The sequence below is a fragment of the Glycine max genome, chromosome 13 (assembly GCF_000004515.6).
Source record: "Glycine max cultivar Williams 82 chromosome 13, Glycine_max_v4.0, whole genome shotgun sequence".
Classification (NCBI taxonomy): Eukaryota; Viridiplantae; Streptophyta; class Magnoliopsida; order Fabales; family Fabaceae; genus Glycine; species Glycine max.
In genome coordinates, this window is record NC_038249.2 from 37,047,956 (window position 1) to 37,064,236 (window position 16,281).

At 31.8% G+C, this 16,281-nt stretch overlaps 3 protein-coding genes across 3 annotated transcripts; 1 reads left to right on the plus strand and 2 right to left on the minus strand.

The window, feature by feature from the left end:
- The first annotated feature begins 1,469 nt into the window (after nucleotides 1-1,469).
- LOC100815245 (probable protein phosphatase 2C 39) lies at nucleotides 1,470-5,079 on the plus strand. Its single transcript, XM_006594693.4, has 5 exons — nucleotides 1,470-1,634; nucleotides 2,988-3,236; nucleotides 3,371-3,647; nucleotides 3,823-3,977; nucleotides 4,394-5,079. Exons 1-5 carry the CDS (start codon nucleotides 1,602-1,604, stop codon nucleotides 4,529-4,531), a joined length of 852 nt encoding a protein of 283 aa, XP_006594756.1. The 5' UTR covers nucleotides 1,470-1,601; the 3' UTR covers nucleotides 4,532-5,079.
- Nucleotides 5,080-5,486: 407 nt separating this feature from the next.
- Nucleotides 5,487-7,737, minus strand: LOC100815775 (squamosa promoter-binding protein 1). The gene is made up of 2 exons (XM_003543185.5): nucleotides 6,606-7,737; nucleotides 5,487-6,031 (listed from the first exon to the last, which is right to left on the minus strand). Exons 1-2 carry the CDS (start codon nucleotides 6,938-6,940, stop codon nucleotides 5,803-5,805), a joined length of 564 nt encoding a protein of 187 aa, XP_003543233.1. The 5' UTR covers nucleotides 6,941-7,737; the 3' UTR covers nucleotides 5,487-5,802.
- A 6,207-nt stretch (nucleotides 7,738-13,944) lies between these two features.
- Nucleotides 13,945-14,541, minus strand: SCHI (chilling-induced protein). The gene is made up of 2 exons (NM_001251635.2): nucleotides 14,399-14,541; nucleotides 13,945-14,290 (listed from the first exon to the last, which is right to left on the minus strand). Exons 1-2 carry the CDS (start codon nucleotides 14,495-14,497, stop codon nucleotides 14,042-14,044), a joined length of 348 nt encoding a protein of 115 aa, NP_001238564.2. The 5' UTR covers nucleotides 14,498-14,541; the 3' UTR covers nucleotides 13,945-14,041.
- Between the last annotated feature and the right edge of the window lie 1,740 nt (nucleotides 14,542-16,281).

Consider the following 16,281-nt stretch of genomic DNA (forward strand, 5'->3'; position numbering starts at 1 on the left):
AAAGCCAGTTTGGGCCAAGGGACGACCGCCAGGCATGATCTGATCTTTCACCATGAAATTTTTTCCTTATACTCTATTGAAAATTCTGTGAAAAGTCTAGATCTTAGACATAAGAACTAGTGTCAATAACTGTCACTAAAAATATTTTTAGTAATTTTTATCTTAATAAAAAGTTTAAGGAAGCAAGAAATATTAGATTGATTTGATGATAGAGAAATGAAGCTTAACAATGAACGGAAAGAGGATGAGGAAGGTTATGAATTTAAATCTCGTACTGGTATTTTTTAATAAAATTAATTGATTAATATTTGTTGATAAAAAAATTCAAAAAAATCCCTTAAAAGTAATTTTTTTCCCTTCATAATATTTATAGGTGCTCAGATTTGCAAACCTGTGACTTGGGCCAATTAAGGGACGCGTTAGGCGCACAAAATTGGCACTAGGCACCTCAAAAATAGGTTTTTGTCAAAATCAGGGACTCGTGTGAAAATTTATGAATGAAATTATAAGTAAAAATATTTTTATTACGTCACATCGCACAATAATGAGAAGGTGAATCACAAATGCAAGGTGTTCAGCACCCAAAAAAATCTTAAAAACAGGTTAACAACTCTCATCCACAAAAAAAAAAAAAACAGCTTAAAAACTCTCGAAATTAAAAAGATTTAAGCTAAACTATTTGTATAAATTCAGGTTATTTGCGATTGAAAACTACTATTTATATGAAATAAGGTTTTGTTTTTTTTAGAGGAAATATATGAATTAAGGTTATTCGCATCCGGTTTTAACTTTAAAATTAAAATTTACTATAAACAAGAGAGAATTAAGAATATAAAGTCATAAATGAAAAAAATGTTAAGTTAAAAAATAAAAAAAATTATTTTTAAGAATAAATTTTATCTTATAGTTATTTTTTAATTTTAAAACCTATAAAAATTTAGATAACTACTGAAAGACTTATATATTTTTTTAAAAATATATGTTTGGGTTCTAAATTATTTTAATTTTGATCTCATTTCTTATACTTTTAAAAGATTAATTTTTAGTTTTCATAATTTTATTTTATTTAGGTTTTAAATTTGCACCATTAATAATATTCCACCGAACTTATTCTTCGAGAGGCAACTAAGAGAAAAAAAAAGATTAAAATTTAAACAGAATAAAACAACAAGGACTAAAACTTGAACATAATAAAATTATAAAACATAAAAAGGTCATATGTTTAAAGTTAAGGATAAAGCTATAGTAAAGAAAAACTTTATTTAAACCTTAAAAATTTTACTCTATTCCACGTGGAGGCCTAGCTATTCATAATAAAAAAACACCTGCTGTGAGTGTAAGAAAAGAAACCAAATCTATGGTAAGGTTAAATAAAAAATTGAAATTTTTTCATAAGTGGTTTAAACGATAAAGTTTAAATAACAGTTTTAGTAGTTATCAAAAAACCAAAGAAGGTGGACTTGTCCTTTTCAGACCTGTCTGTCAACGCCACTATTTTTCCATCCTCACCAGAATAGAGCGCAGTCACTCATCTTTCTCTCTCTTTTTTTTTTTTGCCTTCTTTTCATTCCTTTCTTTTCTTCAAATCAAGGAACTCAGCTATGACTACCAGAGAAATCCTTCAAAAGATGAAGGTACGGATCACTCCCTTTTTTTGTTTTGGAGAGAAAAATGATTCATGGTTGGACTTGGATCACATTTTTCTTGTTTTTCTATTCATTAATGGATAAATGATGTAGATCTTCATTTTTTAGTATTAATCTTCATCACTCCATTCAGTGGAATGCTTATATTGCAAAATTTAATCACTCCATTCAGTGTATATGCCTTTTGTGGTTGTTATTGAACCAATCCATGCACCGTGCCTGGTCTTCCATCATTGACATTGACTAGTAAGAGGGTGTCTCCAATTACTTTTCTGCATTCTAAAGTTAGAATCTTTCAACTATCTCCGATCTGTAGGGAAAACATATCACTAAAACTGATATGTATCTGTTTCCGGGGTGAGATAAATATACCAGCGACTTTATGTCAAATACTTCAATTGGTTTTAACATGTGTCAGTGTGAATTGTGATGAGTGAGGGCTTATTACACTAACCAGCTTACTTCTATCTTTGCTCATTTGTATCATCCCCCACTTTACTCTGATATAGCAAAGTTACAAAACAAAGATATTGAGTGCTTTCTTCCAGATCCTGGTTATGTGTGTTATCAAGATCCAACCGTTCCTTGTCATTAATCTAGGGTTTTCCTCAATGAATTTTGCAAAAGCTATATATGATAAAAAAAATAGAGAGCTTTCTAACTTTTTTTCCAGTAAAGTTATAAAAGCTATTGCTATGTGTTGGAGATCCTACATCAACTAGAGATATGACCAATGTAGACTTTATAAAACTTGGACAATCCTTATCTTACAAGCTAATTTTGTAGGTTTGAATTAGACCCAAAGCTAAATTCTAAGTTGATATTAGAGTCTTTCTTAGTGATTATTGTTGGACTTATCAAGTGACGGTATCGAACTTCCTGCAAATGTTTGGTCTTGCAAATTTCTTACTCAAGATGTCTAGTCTTTATCGTGAGGGAGAATTGGATATCCCACTCGGACTGTTGCTATGGACAAAATAGTATATATAAGTGAGGATTATCCTCATCTCACAAGCTAGTTTTATAGGGTTTCGTTAGATCCAAACCCAAATTTTAAAACTATGTAATTGACACAAATTGCATTATTGACCTAAAGTGTGATGAACAGTCGTGTTGTAAACAATAAATTAGTTATTTAGTGGAGAGGGTGGGAAGGCACTACCGGTGTCTCCAGTGAGAACATGTTACTTTACATGTGGCCTACAACGTTCAGGGTTGAAAGCACCTTCATAAAACTAGTATGGGAAGACCAATCAACCTCTTGCTTAACTACTTGACTTTTTGACCATAGCATGAGTCTATAATTGTACCAGTCAGTTGACACGAGTATGTTGCTTGCAGGTAAAAGTTGGTTTGGGTTCATCAGACCCTGACTCAGGGAAAGGAAAGAGCAAGATGTCAAAGAACATAACTCATGGTTATCATTTGGTGAAAGGAAAATCATATCATGACATGGAGGATTACGTTGTGGCTCAATTTAAGCAAATAGATAACAATGAATTGGGTTTGTTTGCAATATTCGACGGCCATGCGGGTCAGAACGTACCTAATTACTTGCGGTCCCATTTGTTTGATAATATCTTACATGAGGTAATGCAGGCCTGTAATGGAGATTAATCTCAGGCATATTCTGAAAAAATCAAATTGAAAAATTCATAGTGCTAACTCTAGTTAAATGAATACGATTATTAATAAAAGTTCAATCGTGTTTTTGTTTCGTGTAGCCTGACTTCTGGAAAGAACCTGCAGATGCTGTGAAGAGAGCATACAGTAAAACTGATTCTAATATTTTAGATATGTCGGGTGAATTAGGTAGAGGGGGTTCAACTGCAGTTACAGCAATATTAGTCAATTGTCAGAAGTTAATAGTAGCCAACATTGGGGATTCTAGGGCCGTCTTATGCAAGAAGGGTGTGGCCAAGCAACTATCAGTGGATCATGAGCCAACCGCAGAACATGAGGATATTAAAAATAGAGGTGGTTTTGTATCAAACTTTCCAGGTATGACATAATTTAAAATGCTCCTCTAGGTTGGTCAGTAGTGGGATTTGTAGCTCAGAGCTAATGATTCTCAATGCTTTCCTGATCTAGTTGAGTTGCTTGCTCTACAAAGTTTACTTGGAGCATGATAGACTTTGTTCCAGTGCTAAGGATACAGCTTTTGTAATCAATTCAGGGGATGTTCCTCGTGTTGATGGACGGCTGGCAGTGTCAAGGGCATTTGGTGACAAAAGCTTGAAGAAACACTTGAGTTCAGAGCCATTTGTGACTGTGGAGAATATAGGTGATGATGCAGAGTTTGTTATATTAGCCAGTGATGGATTATGGAAGGTCAGTTTTGATAAATGAAGCATGATGCAAGCATCTTATGACTATCTATCTATTTATGTAAATATTTGGTTTGATTTAATTACTCATTTGGTTGTTATACCTGTATAATCTTTATGTTTTAATCTCTACATCTAGAAACTACTCGCTTTAGTTCATACACATACACTTTTTAACTCGATTATCCTTACACATACATTTTTTAATTGATTTTAGTCCCTACAATTTTAGAAGACAGACTAAAACAGATTAAAAATGTATGTGTAGAAACTAAAATGTATAATTTCTAGGTATAGAGATTAAATCGTAAAGATTGGCCAAATAAATTATCAAACCTACTTGGTACCAACAAGTCATGTTTGATACACATGGTTATTTATCCATCTAATATTCAAATCTGTTTGTTCAAATTATTCCAGGTAATGTCAAATCAAGAAGCAGCTAATTGTATAAAAAATATAAAGGATGCTCGGTCTTCAGCAAAGCGCCTTACTGAAGAAGCAGTTAACAGGAAAAGCACCGATGATATCTCCTGCATCGTTGTGAAATTTCAGTGATCTCAAGGCTCGCATGATAGACTTTGATCCAGCAACTTGCAAGTGTAACATAAACTTCGGTGTAATGAATAAAACGATAATGCTTCATAGCCATCAGGTGGTGTTATTATGTTGAGTCATTCATGCAAATTAAATGGGACAACTGTGTTATTTAAAGTAATAATGTGGGAAAGATGTAGATTCTGATTATGTATAGACCAAACTTTAATATGTGAGTTTGCAAGGAAGTTTGTCAGTGATCTTGAAAGCTTGCTTTCAGATCACTGCCTAGGCCCATAAGATTTTAGATTAAGTTATTCGATTGTATTATTGGCCAACACTCCTACCTTTGTTGGATAATTAGAGTCTAGAGTGTGTGGGAAGCTTTCTCACAATTTCTTGTAATTTTTCAGAACGAACCTGGGAATGACCTTCAACGATATCTTTTCATAAATAGGAAGGAGGGTGATGGCTTTGCAGTAACATAAGGTTATCAATCGTTGACAGGGGCAGAGAAGGAACATGTTTGTCACCCTTTTGAGCTATTATACAATTTTATTTACTGGTTTTTTAGGTTGTACAATGATGACACGGTTAGAACCTAGGACCTTGTACCTACTAACTAGATCCCTCCGCCACTAGGCCGGGTATCATTTTATTTGCAGGTGATGCAAATAAAGCTTACATCTATGTTGTGGAGATATTCAAGGCAAAGTGAAAAGAATGCATCCTAAGAAACGGATATGAAAAACATGTATGCTTTTAAAGTCTCAAATGAATCTATGAGGCTTATTAACATAACATGCACGAAGAGGTAATAAGGTTGACCTAGTGGTGAAGGGAAAAAAGAAGACGAAAGAGGTTGTGGGTTCGAATATTCTTACTAACAAAAAACTAACCACTAATATTTTGCTTTTGCTGATAAAAAAAAGCATGCATGAGATATAGAAATAATTGAAAGAGATACGTGAATTTAGTCAAAGAAGCAATGGATTTTATTCTAATCAAGGGGGAATAGGGGTACACCATATTAAGGGTGGCACAACAGAATACTTATATTCCAAGGCACACAGAAACAGAAGAAACTGACTAAGTAAATAGAATATAGAGCTTAAGGGAAATGAACTAGTATTATACATACGACACCTCCTTTAGATGTTGGGAGTTTTTCATTCTGGTTTAGATGCTTATTCTCGTAACATAAAAAAGGGGCCTTTATTATATGCCTTGGCATGTAAACTGTGAAGATTCATTGACAGAAGAGAGGGAGCATGCTGATGAACACATTGGATTCATCTGATATGGAAGAACTTGTAGCCAGAATTCTTTGCAATGTTCATCTGAATTCTTCCCCAGTCATCAGTATTTCTGCAGTGGGTTTCTGCAGGGTGCTGCCCTTTGCTGCCACTGCATCCTTCATTGCAAGTTTCAGCGTTGCTTTTCCGGCGCCGCTCGTTGTGTCTGGCCAAGCGTCTCCGGCAGCTTCTTTTAGCTTCATCAAACTCTGCCAGCTCATGGAACCTGCACCGACTCATCACAGGTTTCTAATAAGGCAATTGCATGGAAGCAGTCCTTTGAAAATAGTTGACACTTCTGCTCCTTTATATGGAAACTTAAGGCCCGTTTACTTCTATTTTTTCTTCTTTTTTTCTGTTTTCAATCTTATTTTACAAAACCGGCCACTTTGTTTTCAATTTGTTTATTGTTTTCAAATATTTGTACAGGAAACGGTGAAATCAACTTGTAAATTAAAAGTGAAAACAGAAAATAAAAACAGGAAAAAAAAAAAGAAGTAAACAGACCTAGTGAAAAGTTCTAAGCACTGGAGTTCAATTCTTAATGTGTTTCTGATGTATGCATGGAAAATTGTTTCTTAAGTGGCAGAACATCAAATTCTGTAGGCAGTGATCAAGGCATTCCATCAATTATAAGAAGTCTGTTCATAGTTTGAATTTTGAAGGTTTACTTCAAAAGTAGTAGTGTGCTGAGTTTCAAAATTATAAACACATGATGGAAAAGCATGATCAACTCTACCATATAGATTATGCAAAATGCTAAAGGCAACACAAATTCACACTAGGAGAAATTGCAACACCTGCTACATTGCTGGCAAAACCTCTGCCTCAGTCCTGCAACCATCACAGAAGGAGCCTTGGAATGAAGCTCACACACCTTATGACGGCGATGGTACCTCTTTGCAACAGTCAAATCAGCACCACATATCTCTGCCTGACAAGAAGGTGGAGAAACTCCACTTGACCCTCTTCTCCCACTTCCTCCACCAATTTTCTTCCTTTCATCTTCTGCAAGACCACCCTCACCACCAACCACACTTTCATCCTCCTCTTCTTCATCTTCTACTTCAACTGTGTTGTCTCTCCTCACCTTCTCAATTGACACTTGCCTCCTCTCTCCACTCTTGATCTCCATTGTGAGTGGTCTGACAATGATGATGAAGAAGAAGAAAGTGCTGGAGCAAGAAAACAGTTAGAGCCTTGTCTTTTGGAGCATTGTGAGTGAAAGAGGGAGTTTATAGGGAGCCAAAAAGGTGGAGAAAGAAGGGGGAAGAGGTGTGGACCACAGGCTCCATTTTGTTAATTAGTTGTGTGCTTTGGTTAGCATAGGGTGGGAGAAGTAATGCATGGGGATTTTTTTGTCTTGTAATGATAAGCAAATAAAGCAAAGTTTAAATATCAATTCTTAGAGTAAGTGGGGAGTGGGGATTGATTTTGCATGAATGGTGTGTTGAAAGCGATAGTGCTGTCAAATAAACTCTAGGTTCCTTTGTGGTAACTAAATGCTCATCTAATGGTGCTCAAGGAGTTACAATTTGGAAGAGGAGGATTTTTTTCTCTTTTGTTTGTTTGATGTGATTTCTGATACGCAGGTGAAGGACCCATATCACATGCACAGCCATTCCATGCCTTCAACTACTGTATTTACAGAAAGATATATATGATGATATGACTAATGACTTCCTGCAAAATCTGCATGATTAAAAACTGAATCATAAATAAAGTACCTGCAGGGTTAATTTGGACTTTTCACTTACTTTCTACTGTATTTTCTTTTTTATTTTTTATTTTTCTTTCCTCACCCTTTGTTTCTCTTTCTTTTCTCACAACCGAGCACAACACAATGGAAGAAAATTTTTCCTATTGGACCATTGGACTAAAAAAACATGTAAAATCCACTTTAACTGTTAGTTAGTTGTATCACTAAAATATTTGTTTGAGAGGCACAGGGCAAGATGCACTTGTGCACTGGATTTTAAATCAAAAGCCTGTGAGGTACTCATAGCAGTGGAAGAGGGTAGGAAGTTGAGTGAGACATCATATTTTTCATAGAAGCCAAAAGGACTAGGGAACAGCAACAAGAAAATCCATCTCTTTAGCTTGAATTGAATTCCACCCAAGAAAATATATTGGTGTGAACCTTGCTTTGTCTTTAAGCAAACATGAGTAAAAAGAAAGTGATGAGAAAAGAAGTAGATTTAGTGTGTGTTTAAGGTGATGGGGGATGGATCATAATCGTGGTCAAAACCACCGTGGTTGTGAAGCAACTCAGAATTGCTTCTGATTTTTTAGCCTTTCACCACAATTTAAATTGGCCTTCCACCATAGTTTCACAGTGTATCCAAATTAAATATGCTCTTAATGATGTGCGTGTGATTAAACGGTTAAAATACTTAGTGCTTGGAGATATGAAATTATGAAAACTGTACTTGCACAACCTCGTTGGCATAAAATGATGGCATAAACTTTTTATTTGATGCAAAAAATGTTGTCATAAGCTTGGGGAATAGCATTAGCTGGTAATCTTGACACATGCATTGTTACAACAGTACTACTGTGGCCACAATGCAACAATCATGTGGTACTCGTACTGACATGACCTAGCACGCTAGCACCATGGTTTCACAAGACGGACGGCAAGATGCCAATCGTACTTATACTTTGATGTGAGTTTTCACCATGGATAGCATCTAGTTGTAATGGACAAAAGCAAATGGCTTCAGCCGTTATCAATGTTATAAAAGATAAAAGATTATGTTTTGTTTTGATCAAGAGTGAAATAAAAGTGAAAGAAACAGGAGAGAAAGATCCAAATGTATAAGGATAGAAATAAAGAGAGAAATAGAGAAATTTGTCTTCAATTGTTTAGATGGGTAGAATATAAAAAGTGAAAAATAACAAACGATATGAGTTTCTATCATTTGGATTGTATTATTACAATAATAAAATAGAATCGAACTTGAAGAAATTTATTTTGTTTCATTAAGCACTTATTATTTATTGAACTTAGTTTTGATAAAATGTTAATATAATTTTTTTTATACTATCAATTAATTAAAAATTATTTTAAATATAACTTTTAAGATCATTAATATAAAAAAAATCAATTTATATGGTAATCCATGATTAAAACCTTTTGACTGTTATATATTGATTTCAATTACAATCTTTTTTCTTTTGTTTAATTATAAAATTAAATTTTTAACCTTGACCTAAAATACATCCTTTTCACTACCAAGTTTGCTTGACGCTGCTACAGCTATCTTGACCATGCTGCACCACCTGAAACCAATTGGTAGACATGGTCCAAAGCCAAATATATATGAATGAGACAGTCATACAGAAGTTTAGGAGAATCGAACCATACAGAATCAACCATCAAATAGCTCCTTATTTTAAGGACTTTTTGGCAATGGCTAACAATTGACATGATTCTCTTTATATCTCTTCTGAGTAACAGTGAAAATCGATATATGTCAAGGACCGAGTAAATGATATTTAAAGTTTTTACACATGGAAAGTGAAAATGAGATTGTAAAAGTATGGAAAAAGAGAAAAAAAATATTGAAAAAATCAAGATATATTAAAGTTTTATGTATTTTTTTGGTACAGTAAAGTTTAATGTATTTAAACAAGCTAAGGGTGATATTTGAATAATAAAGTTATAATTAATTATTTGAATAATAATCATTTTTGAACCTGATTTGTAGTTGTTTGATTTATTACAAGTTTTATCTAGGCCGTGGGTTATTAGACAATTATAAACCAAATTACATGTCATTGATAAAAGTAAGAAACCTAATTGCAAAATAAAAAAAAAACTAATAATTGATCAAGAGACTAGTAATTAATAAAAAAATGTAGTTGAAAGAGATTTATTAAAAAATTAGTCGTTTAAACAAACCTATTACTTATTAACAAAATAAGACCAGACAAACTATATAAAAACTTTTTCTGAAAGAAACCATCTGTAAAGGAGAAGGGAAAAGCTTTTACCTTGACTTCTAATTACATGCATGTTTTAGTAGGCCCTATGATAATTTTGGATACCCTTGCTATAAGTTATGTAACTTATGTCATTGAATCCAAATTTGTCTGTGCTGCATCTGTAACTCTCTTGAACCAAATTTTCAGTTGTATTAAATAGGTAGGCTCATTGCTCAAAGCATCCCTTCAAGTTACAATGCAATTAGCCATGTTATTCGGTATGTGATCGATGATATATATAATTGTATTTAAGGTGAAAACTGACCGCGTCATGACTAATAACTTGTCAAAGCTGAAAACTTAATCGATACAAATCAATTTTTCATTGCATAAATGATGCTTGGCCACAAATGTAGAACCATTCGTATTATACATCAGCCTGAATTTTGTATTAATTGCTTGCCTTCTCTTCTGGCGAAAAGAATCAGAATGTCCGTAAAGATCTTCACCAAAAAATCATGTCCATCATGTTGAACTGGTTTTGGTCCCCTTGCTCTTCCTTTTATTCTTTCGCTATGTTATAATTTGTTTTTGGTCATGCACCAAGTCAATATTAAAGCCTAACTAGTCCATTATCCCACACTTTGGTACACAGGTATATATTCTTTCACGGGAAATAACGTTGATAAAGTCGAATAGGACTAATGTTCTCTTGGTCTAAATATTTAACGCAATTATGTACAAATTCAAGAATATTGATTATGTTTTCAATTGATCTACATAGTCATGATCCCATATTTATGTATGTGTAGGTGAATGTCAAATGGTCCCTCTTTTTTGAGTCTTTAGCTATGCATAGGACAGTTGTGAAGAATTCTATACGAAAGGACAAAAGTAAGAACTAAGAAGAAAACACTTGTAGTGATATTCTTGCTTGTCTTTGTAAAGAAGGGATAGTGCAGAGAGACAGCTTGCATTACACGTCATCATATGATTGAAGAAGCTTGGAATTTTTAGTTGGTCCCAAGATCTTGGTAACCCATGATGAATAAAGGCATAAAATCAAAATCTTGTTTTCACGGCACACTTTATGTAGCAAAGATATGATGAAGTATTGGAAGTTACCTTTGTGTCTTCTTCACAGATACAGAAAAAACAAGCCATTGGCTCTTTGCATACTTGCTTTTATCTGATCAATGCTTTTGTCGATTTTGCCTTTATACGAGGATTTATGGGAAAGAAACCGACAACGGTATCTGATTCTGTTGTTTTTTCAAACATGATTCTATAATGTCTTGATAATTGACTACTTTCTCTTTGCATCATACTACTATGCTAAGTTGAGTTGAGTTTCACCATCTGTTATGACCCTCTTTCGATTTGATTGGCAATTTAGTTTTATACAAGTTCAAAGAGCTAGCTTGAGCTTGTTAAATTCATAAATTTTGATAAATGATAAAAGTAGCATACTTGACTGATTTAAATTTATGAAACACTTCAAAACATCATTTTCCGAAAACGTAATGATTTTCGAATTTAAAAAATAATAGGCTAAAATATATTTTAATTCTTAAAATGATTTTTTTAATTAGCTTTTATTTTTCTTTTTTAAAAATCTTTTTTAGTTCACTGTAAACTATTAATATACTGCCTTTTATTAAATATAGAGATTATAAATAAATAAAATCTATTTTAAATTAAATTAAAAATAAATGAATAAACTTACCTAATTTCAGAGACCGTAAGCTTTCATCATTTAAATTTAAATAAGTTTTGAGAGAACTCGTGTACTATTATTTTTAAAATTAATGAAATGATTATTTAGGTAGCAATAATTACAAAATAAAAGTCATACTGCAAAGTTGGATAAACGTACTTATACATTTATTAAAATTGGTGAATGTATGAATTTAAATAAAATTTTTGTCAATACTAAATCGACTCATGCCAATCGCTACTTTTTTTCGGTATATAAGAAATCGAATATATACATGACAATTCAAGTTTTATTAGGAAATGAGATGGTAAAGTGTTGCTTTTATTTCTTTCAGTATACTAGTCTAAGAAATACTGTGATATTGATTGTTCAGGGCATGCTTGAATTTTTTTTATAAATAATTATAAAAATTATATTATCTTTTTTATTTTGTAAAATTTATATTAACTTTATTTACTTATACATACAAATATTTAAAATCAGGAAATAAAATAAAAATATTTTATAATTATTTGTAAAATAATATAAAATTTATATTTTCATCTTTTTTAATAAAAAATAAAATAAACCTTTATATTTACTCAAAAAATTCAAAAATAATAAATAATAAATATATAGTGCCTAAAAATAAGAAATAATAAATATTTTTCAATCTTATTGACTCCTTGACAAGTGTTATCAATTTGCATAAGTAGTAATAAAACAGTAAAGTTGAGTATATCGAGTCCACAATAACTTTAGTTATATATATATATATATATATATATATATATATATATATATATATATATATATATAAAAGTTTAAGCAATTTGTGACTCAAATCAAATCTTATTCATTGATTAAGTATAAATATAAATTAATGTAAATTAACTACAAAGCAACGAACAAACGTGAGAAGCTGTGAAAAGATGTTGGTGACGAGGTATGGAACGTGTTGGAGGTTCCATTTACAATAACTACATCGGAATTGATTTTTCTTTTTTTTTAACATGAATATGATTATTACTTACATTTTCTAACATGCTCTAATCATGATCTCTCAAGTAAGAGAAACTAAACCACCTAATATTACTCATAATTCCTTAAGAGTTATATTAAATAATTTACATTACGAATAGAGATGCATAAATAGACTAGACAATATCGCTTTATCCCTAGATAAGATCACCTAGATGTTCTTCCCATGTTCTTGCATATAAACATTTTTCAATGCCTAAATCCTAAAACAATTCATGAAAATGAATGATTAGATCAAAGACATATGAATGAGCACAAGAAAGAACAATAATATTAACATCATATATTCATATTAATAGATAGTTTAAAATCATTACATCAAAGAGAGTTTGGTTTGCAAAGCTCTCAACAACGGGTGGTTTTAACTTCTCATTGTCATGAGACACTTACAAGTATAAAAGATGGAATGAAATGGAAGAGAAATGGAGTGAAACGGATCGGTTAGAACTCCGGAAGATTTTCCTTGCACAAGTTGCTTGAGCTTTTTTTTTTTCCTCTGCCTCTTTTTGCTTCGTAGTGAAGATTTTGAATGAATGGATGTTGATTTTATATATAAATTTCACTTTTTACAAATATCTTTTCACTTGATAACCAATTAGAATCGTCATTATGTGCTAAGCCTGCACGTGCGCGTGCGAACACACATGCAAAGTCCAGTTGACATAAGTAATCGCGCGCTAAGCCTCCAGACATACACGCTAAGCCACCAAATAGATGCGGGCTAAGCTGCTAGATGCGCACTAAACCGCTAGATGCGTGCTAAGCTGCCATATGCGTGCTATAGTTGACCTTCGAATTGACTTCTTACGCTAAGCGGACTTTTTGGATTGAGTAATCCTAATGCACTAAGCGGAAATGTCGTGTTAAGCGCGACACTTGAGTTCTTCAATCCTCTTTCATACCTCTATTATATCTTTAGAAAAAATACAATCAAAATTATTATAAAATTATAAATTTTACCATCTTTTGGATAAAAACTCAAAAAAAATTAAATTAAGTTCCTATTATTTTAATACAAAAGAAACAATATAAAAAATAATTACTATATAATTTCAGTATACAAAACATTATCAAAACATTATCTTTCTTCCCCCACATATAACTATAATTTAATTGTCGCTATTGATTATATTAAGAAGAATTTGTGAAAGAAAATATCAAGTCATCCGAAATGCCTATATAAATAACACGAGAGCAATAGAAAATATTTTTTTATTGTCATTTAAAATAACAAATAATTTTTCAAACTAAACACCCCCAACTTTATTTCCCCGTGACTTATCTTAACTATAATTTGTTGTCCGAGGTGTCTATATAGTAGCATCAGAACAAAAATTGACACTGAAGCTGTGTTTTTAGTGGCGAGTTTGCTTTAAATATCGCAACATGATTTAGATGTCATTATACAATATAGGGATTCCTATGTTCATAGATTATACACAACAAAATGAGCAGAACATTAACTTCAGTATTCCTTTTCTTCAATATTTTATTAGTCATAATATTATTGAAGTCACAACAGGAAAAACCATAGGATCAACCCTAATCAATTCCCATAATAAACTCTCTCATTCAATTATAACTATCATGGCCATCTCCAAGCTGGCCCCGCAAATCTTCAGTACATCTGTACTCAACTGTGTCCACAACATTGTTATCTGCCTCAACCATGGTTGTTGTCTCTGTCACACCCTCTGTAGTCTTCTTTGCTGCATCCAAAGCTGTGTCCACTGTCTCCTTAGCCCTTTCTCCCACATTCTCCAACACCTCTGTTGCCTTCACTGCCCCTTGTGCTGATGCTCCTACAATTGAATCACCACCCTGAAAAATATAAAATAAAAAAGTTACATAATATCAATTAGTAAATTCAATTAACCAAAAAGAAAAACAACACAATAAGTTAATACAAAGGGTTATATATATATATACTTGAGTATGCACATGAGCATTTGCATTTTTCGCACTAGTTGAGTGGAGGTGTTTGACCAAATTTTTGTATGACACAACTAGGGGAATTCTATTTGCCATTTTTCTGTGACTATGTAACAATAAGACAATAACACTCTTATTTTGAAAGGATTCATTAGGATTCAAGGAAGGTTATATAAGAAAGAGTAGAGACAAGGGAAGGGAAGGAACAAAAAAAAGTGAGGGTGTGTGACACGCGGTGGAACTAACGCTCTGTGCTGAGCATGACTCATGAAAATTGGAGATTTAGCAACTCAACACGTTTGGTGTGCCGTTTGCATGACACATGTCAAGACCTTCATCGGTGGAAATGAATTGAAAGGAGGAGACAAAAACAATGGGATAACACTTTCTTTTGGCCGACACATCTTCCCAAAATAAAGGGATTTATACGCTGAATCTTATGATTAGAACTACAAGAGGTTTTTCTCCTTTTCTTTGCATGACAACATTGGAATTTTTGTGCAATGATTGTATGTGACATGCACATGCTATTGACTTGTGAGTTACACATTATGGTCGTATGTACAAGGAAATTTTCCTCCTCACGTTGAATTGTACCTAGATTTTCTTTAGAACTTTTTAACTTTTCCATCTTTTTGAGAAAATAAAATCATATTTACACAAATTATTTAATAGGTTTAAAGACTTAAGATCGATATGTATTTTAAATTAGATTAGGAACCTTTATTTACTCTTATTTTAGAAAATAATTTCATTTTAAAATACTTTCTTTCTCTTTTGTATTGATACATTTAAAAATGTTTTTTCTAATGATTTGAGTGTGTGGCCCTGACCATTGGAAATAACTAGTGCAAAATTAATTACTTAGAAATAATATATATAAGATTGATTTAGTGATTAATAAAAAAGGGAATGAAAGTAATTTGATCATTCCTATTAAAAAAAATTAATATATAAATAATTAATATTTACTGATAAAAAAGTTACATAGTAATAAAAAAAAGAATTAAGCCAACAAAATTAAGCCGTGTCGAGTCGATCTCGTATCTTTTTGTGAATTGATATTTTCACCATTAGTTTTGCTATTTACACCTCAATGTGTTTTAAAAAAATGCATTTCCAAAATACTCTTTAAATGAAAATAAATTTTCTTTGAAATAGACAACGGAAACTTATTTCCGTTTTGTAAGAGTGGTGAAAAAAATATAAAACAGAAATAGAAATAAGCTTATGTTGTATAAAGTGCTATTTTTGAGTAGTTTATAAATTTGTTGTTTAACTTGAACTTTCTTGTTATGCAGAGATGATGGGCTACTTGGACCCAATGAGCGAAATCGGCCAAGGAAGCATTAAGGAATGAATGGACGCTGAAGTTGATTGCAATGATATAGAAATCTCCCTGGCGTCCCCTATTACCACTAATCTCAGTTCCCTTTTTTGCCAGATGGATATCAATTTAAGTATAAGAAATATAGGTTTAAAATTTAAATACTTATTCTCATCTATGTTTGCTTTTATGGTATTCGACAATAAATTACTATACTCTTTTTTATAATTTTAATATAGTTATATATTTGTAAATCAATTATATATAAAGTTTTTACTTATATTTTAATTAAAATAATATATATTTATGGTATTCGAGAATATCCGTGAATAAATCATTATACTCTTTTTTATAATTTTAATATACTTATATATTTGTAAAGAAATTATATATAAAGTTTTTACTTATATTTTAATTAAAATAATATATAGATATAGTAAATAATAAAGAAATTAAAAATAAAAAAATTCAATTATATTTTTAATTAAATGTATATTTTAAAGTTTGTTATTTAACTATTAAACTAATTGATTTGTAGTTTTAAAAATTATAA